This window comes from Nematolebias whitei, chromosome 18 (genome assembly GCF_014905685.2).
Source record: "Nematolebias whitei isolate Nwh7 chromosome 18, NemWhi1, whole genome shotgun sequence".
Classification (NCBI taxonomy): domain Eukaryota; kingdom Metazoa; phylum Chordata; class Actinopteri; order Cyprinodontiformes; family Rivulidae; genus Nematolebias; species Nematolebias whitei.
In genome coordinates, this window is record NC_056515.1 from 14,271,382 (window position 1) to 14,281,510 (window position 10,129).

The following is a 10,129-nucleotide window of genomic DNA, read 5'->3' on the forward strand; positions in this document are numbered from 1 at the left end:
ATATGTAGATTGGCAATTCACACCTAAACAAACATTAACAGTAACAGTGTGAAAACCGGCTGGGAATCTGTTTTAAAGTTGCATTATAGGTTTTTGAAAGTGGAAATCTGAGGCCTCCTCCTCTGTTAAGAGACGGCTTTTCTCTTTTTACATAAATTGCCTCCTTCACCCCCCTCTCAAACCATCTGTGTTCTCGGGCCAAAATGTGCACATATTGGTCCTCAAAAGTGTGTCCCTTATCTGTGAGGTGGAGGTGAACTGCTGAGTCTTGTCCTGTGGAGCTGGCTCTCCTGTGATGAGCCATGCATATGTGAAGAGGCTGTTTAGTTTCTCCAATGTAGAGGTCTGGACAGTCCTCGGTCCAGTGCAGCGAGGACTGTCCAGACCTCTACATTGGTCTTATCTCACTCAGCCTTACAGAGATTGGAAGTTTCTGACCCCATTGCTTCTACTATTAAAGTAATTTGTTTTATTACTCTAAGGAAATGTGTGTTCAGAGATACGTTCCTGCTGCTACTTTTGATTTTTATTGTTTAAACATGAATAAATGTGTAAAACTAAACTAAACCGTAACTGTCTCTGTTTCTTAATTTCATCTTGATCACATTTTTTTTTATTTTTTGTCTCCAAGCTGGAAAAGTCCCCAGAACTCTGGTCACCTTACCCAGTAGGCCAACAAAAACAGTCAGACTTTTTAATGGTTAATCTGAATCAAGATGGACACCACAGCTACTTTAGCAAATACAAACATGGCTACAGTGCATTCTTTTAAACTCAAACTTAATTTTATGCTCAATTTTGGCATGATAGTATGAGATTTAGCTCCAACACCTAGTTTGGTAACAGGTTGCACTAGATCTTTGCTTAAACTTTGGCATGCAAAGAGGCAGACATTATAGATTCTTTCAAGCAATGCTGGGGTTTTCATTTAAAAAGCATTCAAACTACCATGGTTGTGTCTTTTGGAGTCTTACCCAGGCCTGGCTCTACAGGCTCCATCAGGGTCAGGCCTGGCTCTACAGGCTTCATCAGGGTCAGGTCTGGCTCTACAGGCTTCATCGGGGTCAGGTCTGGCTCTAGAGGCTCCACAGGGGTTAGAGCTGGCTCTAAAGGCTTTCTAAAGACTGACAAAGACAAATTAAGAAATTTAAATGATAAAATCTCTTCATGCCAATAAACAAAACAATTACACACAGTAATAGCACAACAATCAGAATTTAGTTCAAATAGTTGTCCATGTTTAATTGTATTGTTTTAATTTTCTCAACATAAACCACAAATCTAAAATGAACTTACTCGTGTCTGAGCCTAGTTCAATCAGTGGCTTCTCCTTTTCCTCCTCCCGAGAGGGAGGCTGGATATCCGGCTGCACTGTGGGTGTAGTTATGGGTTTCTTAGCGGGTTTGGGTGCCTTTGGCTTTTTTGTTGGTTTTGGTTTCTTGGTGGGTTTTGGCAGTTTGGGCTTCTTCGTAGGCTTTGGTGCTTTCTGCTTTTTTGCTTTGGCCTCTTTCTCAGCTGCCTTCTTTGCCCTGGCTTTGGAAAAATGTAAAAAAGACATAATGAAAACCAGTGAAATAGAAGTGTAGCTTTTTACACATATTTATTAAAGTGCTTGAAGTGCTGACATCTTCAAATTTCTTTCTGCTCTCTTTATCCAATTTGTTTGTACCTCAACCATAAAATTTTATAAATAAAACAAGTTAAAGCTGAATTCCAGACAGAAATGTGTGTAACACATGAATCTGGATGAGTCTGTTGGACCAGAGTGCTACTTTAAAGAACAGTGACCACAAAATGACAATTAAAGGAGTTTTGTTTTACATGTCTGTGGCCGGTTGTATCATAGTTCCTCCCAAGCTTAATATTGAGAGAAATTACATGTGGTCGAGTTTAATTGGTCCTAGATCAGGATTTGACTGTTTTTTTTGTGGCAGTATGAAAGATAGTTGTTCAGTTTAGACAGAATTGTAGACAAAATCATGATAATAGGATGAACAAAAATCACAAACATGAATAATGTCAGTTTTCTGTGCGTGGTAAATATAAACAAGTACATGAGTGTGAAACTGTACACTTGCCAAAACAAGGGATATTTTAACCCTCCTGCTGCCTTTGGTTCAAAATGACTCGAGTCCTTCAGTTCTAACACTGAGGCTGCAGGGCTCATTTTGATGCAAAGATAGCTGGAGGGTTAAATATTATTATATCAATACTTTCATCTTTCTTTCAAATATTTCTAAAATTAAATATTTGATTTGTATATTTGTTATCTTGCGGGGAGTGGTGGCACAGAGGTTAGAGAAGGTGGGCCTGTGATCGGAAGATCGCCAGTTCAAGCCCCGGTACCGACAACATCAAAAATGTGGGTGGGGTAGGTGAAGCACCCACACCTGCCCCCACCCTCATTCGTCCCACTCTGGGCCCTTGAGCAAGGCCCTTAACCTTCACCATCTGCTCCTCTGGGTGTCCTAGATAGCAGCTCTCTGCTCCACACAGAGGGCTGTGTTAGCTCGGTGTCTGTGATTGCGTCAGGAAGAACATCAGGCGTAAAAATATCTGCCAAGTCTTCGTGCGAATTAGCTCTCTGTGGCGACCCCTAACACAGGGAGCATCCAAAAGAAGAAGGAAAAAAAATGTATATTTGTTATCTTAAATAATAAAAACAGTATTCAGAAATTAAAATTTTCTTTAAAATTACTGGATTTTCAGACGTTTAAAGGGGTGGTCTGGTGATTTTTGAATTGATGTTCTAATAGAGCACTCATCTCATTGCAAATTGATGCATTTGCAGCCTCAGCACTATTGGCGTGTACAATCTGTTTCAGTAGGTTTATATTCATGTCAATTGCACAGTAACGTGGACGTTGTTTGGTTGAGAAAACAGAAAAGACCAAAACAACTAAAACTGGAAATCAAGTGGACAAAAATGACATTCTATACTGAGTTCACATAACAGAAATGCCACCAGCCATGGAAATAACCTCAGAGCCACTGAACTCACGCTGTGCTGAGCTGATATTTGGTTCCACCCACTTTAGAGCCTCATGATATACTGATTATAAAGTTTAAGTACTAAACAGGAGGTTGTGGCACAGGGAATATTACAGAGAATAGCTCTTCAAAGTGTTCTCAGTTTTTCATCTAGATTCATTACAACTGTCATTAGACTTTTATGTGGGCACAGAGGGCTGCTTGTCTTCCTGATACTGTACAAACTCTCAGACACCAAATGTATGAGTACAAAGTAGATGATTTTCATTATTTTATAGAGATGTTTAGTATTTAAATGGTAAATGGACTGTACTTATATAGATTAAATGAAAGAGCTTTATAACATTCATACACCGATGGGACACACATCAGAGGCAATGAGGGGTTCAGTGTCTGTTGCCCAGGGACACTTCAGCATGTGACTGCTGGTGAATTCGAACCCCCAACACTTGCATTGGAGGACGACTGCTCTAACCATTCAGCCACAGCCGCCCCTAATTAATCCTTAATAATCTTTGATAACATGATTTTAATAGGTTCAGGCATTGTTTAAAGAAAATTAATGTACAGTTTCCATTTTTAAATACCCTATATTACAAAAAACAGCATGTAAAATGGTTATATGTTCATATTGATGGGCAAGTTGTTTAATATAAGCTACACATCTAAGCTTAAGCACATATTGTTCTGTTTTGTCAGACACACATGCTAAAAGGTTATCAAGTGCAAAAGAACATCACAAACATCGTACACCAGCTATTAAGCAAGGTGGTGGTAGAGTGATGATTTGGGTTTGCTGTCAAAGAGACAACAATTAACTCCTCTGTGTGTTAAAATATATAGAATCAATTGAGAGGCCATCTCCTCCTTGATCACCACCTTATCAAGGTGGAGGAGTTTGTGTGCTTGAATGACCACAGTGATCATTCAAGACCCTACCAGGGGCAATTATAATTGTCCCTGGTAGGGTCTACAATGCAGATTGGTCCTAGGTGACAGGCCATACAAAGAGCAATTCCAAAGACTCAAATGGACCAAAAACAACAAGGAGCACAGTGTCTCTTGCCCGGATGTGGGTTATCTGATCCCTAACCTGGAGCCAGGCCTGAGAGAGGGGCTCACCAGCGAACAGCTTGTGACCAGGTCTCTAGCCATGGGGCCCGGTCAGGCTCAGCCTGAACGAGCAACATTGGTTTTCCTTCTTTTGGGCCCACCACCTGCAGGAGAGGCCATACGAGTTGGGTGCATGACACTATGGACAGTGACCGAACGTGGGGGCCTTGGCGTTATGACATTGGCTTACCAAAACTAGCTTTTTGGACATGGAATGTCACTTCTCTGGCAGAGAAGGAGCCTGAATTTGTACGAGGTTGAGCGGTACTGAATAGATATAGTTGGGCTCACTTCTATGCACATCATGGGCTTCAGAACCAATCTCCTTGAGAGAGGCTGCATCTTTTTCTGTTTTGGAGTTGCCCATGGCGAGAGGCACTAAGCTGGTGTGGATCTACACTTAGCCCCACAACTTGGTGCCTGTGTGTTGGAGTTTTCACCAGAAGATGGGGGGAGGGGGTAGCTTCCTTGTGCAACAATGTGGGTGGATGGGCTCTGTTGGTTGTTTGTGCCTATGCACCAAATGGTAGTTCAGAGTGTTCAACCTTTTTGGAATCCTTAGCAAGGTGCTGGAAGGTACTCCAGCTGGAGGCCCCTTTATTCTGATGGAGGACTTCAATGCCCACATGGGGAATGGCAGTGTGACCTGGAGAAATGTGATTGGGAGGAACAGCCTCTCTGATCTGAATCAGAGCTGTGTTCTGTTGTTGGACTTCTGTGCTAGTCATAGTTTGTCCATCACTAACACCAGGTTAGAACATAAGTGCACTTGGCACCAGGATGCCCTAGGTCGTAGATCGATGATTGACTTTGTAGTCATGTCATCTGATTTGCAGCCATTTGTTTTGGACACTCGGGTGGAGAAAGGAGCTGATCTGTCAACTGATCACCACCTGGTAGTGAGTTGGACCAGATGATTTGTCAGAAACTCCAGAAGACTCAGGTGGAGGCTTCAACAATCACCTGGATCAAAGACTACCTGACAAACAGACCACAGTTTGTGAGACTGAATGGTTGTGTGTCTAACCATGTGGTCAGTAGCTCACGAGCACCACAGGGGACTGTAATCTCACCATTCCTTTTCACTCGGTACACCTCAGATGCCCAGTATAAAACAGACTCCTGTCATCTGCAGAAATATTCTGACGACTCTGCAGTGGTCGGGTGTATCAGAGATGGACAAGAAGCTGAGTACAGGGAACTCGTGGACCGCTTCGTGGCATGGTGTGGAAACAATCATCTCATCTTGAACGTGAACAAAACAAAGGAGATGATTGTAGATTTCAGGAGAAATAGGAACAGGTCCAACCCTATTTCCATCATGGGAGAAGAAGTGGAGGTGGTGGAGAAGTATAAATACCTTGGAGTTCACCTGGACAACAGACTGGACTGGAAATCAACAGTGAAGCCATCTACAAGAAGGGACAGAGCAGACTGTACTTCTTGAGGAAGCTGAAGTCCTTCAACGTTTGCAGCAAGATGCTGCATATCGTCTATAAATCTGCTGTAGAGAGCGCTATCTCTTCTGCCATCATTTGCTGGGGTAGCAGCACCAGAGCAAGTGACTTAAAAAAAGATCAACAAGCTCATAAAGAAGGCTGGCTCAGTTCTGGGGACTCCTCTAGAACCTTTGGAGATGATTGTACAAAGAAGGATTCTTCATAAAACGAAGAACATTATAGACCACCCTCAGCACCCTCTTCATCAGACTGTCATACAACAACAAAGTGTCTTCAGTCAGAGGCTTCTTCAAATCCGTTGTAGGACAAACCACTACAAGAGATCCTTCCTGCCCACAGCCATCAGCATCTATAACAACTCTTTAATGAAACCAGGATGATGAATTACAACATTTAATTTCCCTCTGGGATTAATAAAGTATTTTTGAATTTGAATTGAATTGAATTGAATGATGGGGAAGATGCCAGACAGACCCTGTAGACCCAAATGTGTAGTGAGGGTTTGCTGGATACGCCTGGCAGACGAACCCTTCAGAAAGATCTTCAACTCACATCCACATCTCAGATGAGGCGAGGGACACTGAGTCCGAGTGGGCCATGTTCCTCACCTCAACTGTTGATGTGGCTGCCTTGAGCTGTGGCCACAAGGTTGTCAGTGTTTCTCACAGTGGCCATCCTCAAACTTGGTGGTGGATACCCTGGGTTAGGGAGGCAGTCAGGCTGAAGAAGGAGTCCTATCGGGCCTTGATGGCTGGTGGGACTCTGGAGGCAACCACTGGAGGACCAAGTGGGCTGTAGCCATGACTGTTGCTGAGGAAAAAGTTTGGATTTGGAAAGAATTTGGTGAGGTCTTGGTCACTAATGATATTCTCATGGCCTCAGACAATGGACTTGTGTATATGCTGGTCCTGTTAGACCTCAGTGCTGCATTTGATACGGTTGATCACAATATTTTACTACAGAGGTTTGAATATGATATTGGGATTACAGGAACAGCTCTAAAATGGTTTAAATCATATCTATCTGATAGAGTCCAGTTTGTAAATGTAAATAATAAATCTTCATACACCAAAGTTAGTCATGGAGTTCCTCAGGGCTCAGTGCTTGGGCCAATACTCTTTACTTTATATATGCTTCCATTAGGTAAAGTTATTAAACAGCATGGGATAAATTTTCATTGTTATGCTGATGACACACAATTATATTTGTCCATTAAACCCAATGAATCCAATAAGCTACTTAGACTACAAGCATGTCTTAAAGACATAAAAACCTGGATGACCCTTAATTTTCTCCTGTTGAACACAGACAAGACTGAGGTTTTGGTTTTTGGACCTGAGCACCTTAGGAATTATTATTTTTTTTGTCTTTCTCCCTCTTTAGATGGCATTAATCCATTCTCCAGCTCTAATGTTAAAAATCTTGGTGTTATTTTTGATCAGGACATGTCTTTTATCCCCCACATTAAAAATGTTACTAGAACTGCCTTCTTCCACGTACATAATATCGCTAAAATTAGAAACATCTTATCTAAAAATGATGCAGAAAAACTGGTCCATGCATTTGTCATGTCTAGACTGGATTATTGCAATGGTTTATTATCTGGATGTCCAAATACGTCTTTAAAAGGCCTTCAGTTGATCCAAAATGCTGCTGCCAGAGTCTTAACCGGAGATAGTAGGAGAGATCATATTTATCCAGTTTTAGCTTCTCTCCATTGGCTCCTTGTCAAATCCAGAATAGAATTCAAAATCTTACTTCTAACCTACAAAGCTCTCAACAACCTGGGTCCATCTTATATTACAGATCTTATTGTTCCATATTTTACTAACAGAGCACTTCACTCTCAGACTGCAGGTTTACTAGTGGTTCCTAGAATTTACAAAAACAGAATGGGAGGCAGATCTTTCAGTTATCAGGCTCCTCTCTTGTGGAACCAACTTCCAATCTCTGTCCGTGAGGCTGACACATTATCCAGTTTTAAAACTAGGCTTAAGACTTTCCTTTTTGCTAAATCCTATAGTTAGGGTGGGCTTGGGTTTCCTGAGCTGTCCCTTAATTATGCTGCTATAGGCTTAGACTGCTGGAGGACAAACTGACCACAATTTTCACTCTGCTACTGTCTTTACTTACTCTGCTCAACCTGTTTTGTATTTGTAATAATTTTTTCTATCCTTAACGTGTTTTTTTGTCTTTCAGCTACACATGGACCTATACTTGGACCTACCATTCTGTGTTCGTCTGTCTCTCCTTCCTGTCCTCTCAACCAGCCGGTCAAAGCAGATGGCCGCTTGTCCTGAGCCTGGTTCTGCTGGAGGTTTCTTCCTTTTAAAAGGGAGTTTTTCCTTTCCACTGTTGCCACTGTGCTTGCTCAGGATGGGAAACTGCAATGAAGCCAAGATTAAACTTTTCTGCTGGATTCCTTAGATAGAGAACTTTACTAATTGGCTTTTATGTATGTGAATTTTCCTGTAAAGTGCCCTGAGACAACTTTGTTGTGATTTGGCACTATATAAATAAACTGAATTGAATTAAATTGAATAGAAACTCACGAGTAGCTCAGATCAGAAATTATGGCAAACCATCAGGCTGCTGAGAAGAGGAAAGCAGTGCTTTACTAATGCTGTGTTTAGTAAAGGTGGGGTGCCATTGACTTCAACCAGTGATGTCATCAGGAGGTGGCAGGAATATTTCTTGGATCTTCTCAATCCCACCAGCATGTCTTCCATGCTGCAAGCTGAGGTATGGGACTCAGTTTTGGTCTGTCCATAACCGTGGCTGAGGTCACTGAGGTAGTTAAAAAGATCCACGGCAGCAGGGCTCCAGGGGTGGACGAAATCCACCCTGATTTCCTTAAGGCTCTGTATATTATGGGACTGTCTTAGTTGACATGCCTTTGCAACATCGCATGGACATCGGGGCAACACCACTGGATTCGCAGACTGGGATGGTGATTCCACTTCTCAAAAACGGGGGACCGGAGCGTGTGCTCCAATTATAGGGGCATTGCTCTTTTTAGCCTCCCTGGTAAGGTCTATTCAGGGTACTGGAGAAGCGAGTCTGATCGTTGTTTGAACCTCAGATCAAGGAGGAACCATGCTGGTTCTGTCCTCTGCGTGGAGCACTGGACCAGGTCTTTACCCTCACTAGGGTCCACGAGGGGTCATGGAAGTTTGCCTGTCCAAATTACGTGCTTTGTAGACTTGGAGAAGGTGTTTGATCATGTTTCTCAGGGTACACTGTGGGGGTGCTCTTCTTTTGTGGGATTGGAGGCCCGTTTGGTCCATATACAAGTGGTGCGAGATTCTGTTTCACATTGGTGGCAGTAAGTCGAACTTCTTCAGGCTGAGAGTTGGACTCTGCCAGGGCTGCCCATTGTCACCGAAGAAAATCCAGAGAAAACCCACACATGCACAGAGAGAACATGCAAACTCCACTCAGAAAGGCCCCCCAGCCAGGATTCGATCCGGTGACCTTCTTGCTGAGAGGGAGCAGCTCTACCAACTGTGCCACCATCCCGCCCTGAATTAAACTAATGTGATGAATAAAAATGCCTGAAAGTGTGCACTGACCTTTCCCCTGCTGTGCAGTTTTTTTGAGTAAATCAATAGCTAAGTAGACATTTATGAGAAAAAAACATAAACCATCTGGATCAAATAAGCTTAAACTTTACTGGGAAAAAGCAGTTCAATAACATGATAACAAGATTGTAGCAAAAACACCAGCCAAATCGGTTTATCTGGTAAAAGTCAGGGAAACTAAAAGCAGAAGATAAAGGAAGGATGACGTGTTGTTGACAAGACATATAGAACTGCACAGGAAAATGGCAGCAAGAGTTTTTACACAAGCTGCAAATGAGGTGCTCTCAAGTTTTTCCTGCTGAAAATGTGACAAATTTAAACTTTTTTGTTTTAGTTGCTTTTTTGGGTGGATTTTTATGTAACCAAAGTCTCCCAGACTCCCAGGGCTGCAGTTTTTGCTTGATGCAGTGGAAAGTCACGAACATGAGTTCTTTCACATCAGCAGGCTGTCTCATAAATCCTCTGTGTTCACTCATGGAAAACTAGTGGAAATATTTCTGCTGTTGCTCATGCTTTGTTTTTTCCACTGATGGGCTCTCTCACTACAGAGGTTCATTTTCTTCAGAACAAGCTACTAAAACATTTACCATGTGAGCGCCTTCATACTCCTGGCAGTAAAAGCAGATCACTGCGGTGAGACAGACGTCAGACCACACATGGAATCACAGCGAGCTTCTGCCCTGTCATCTCTGATTCACTCATCCTTTTCATCAAAACAAAACTCACTCTCTCCCTCTGTGCTTTTCTGGCTTTGGAAAACAAAAATAAGAAAAGTGCCTGAGCAAAAAACATAAATAAAATAAATAAATAAATAAATAAATAAATAAATAAATAAATAAATAAATAAATAAATAAATAAATAAATAAATAAATAAATAAATAAATAAATCAATCAATCAATCAATCAATCAATCAATCAATCAATCAATCAATCGCTGATTCAAGCCCCGGTACTGGCAACATGAAAAAAATGTTGGTGAATCA

At 41.9% G+C, this 10,129-nt stretch overlaps 1 protein-coding gene across 1 annotated transcript in view; it reads right to left on the bottom strand.

Annotated features, from left to right (window-relative positions):
- Nucleotides 1-1,533, bottom strand: part of aebp1a (AE binding protein 1a) — a gene marked incomplete at its 5' end in the record, with an annotated part of 41,656 nt that extends 40,123 nt beyond the window's left edge. The window contains 2 exon segments of the mRNA XM_037692231.1: nucleotides 975-1,124; nucleotides 1,297-1,533. Coding sequence (XP_037548159.1) covers nucleotides 975-1,124; nucleotides 1,297-1,533 — 387 coding nt within the window.
- Between the last annotated feature and the right edge of the window lie 8,596 nt (nucleotides 1,534-10,129).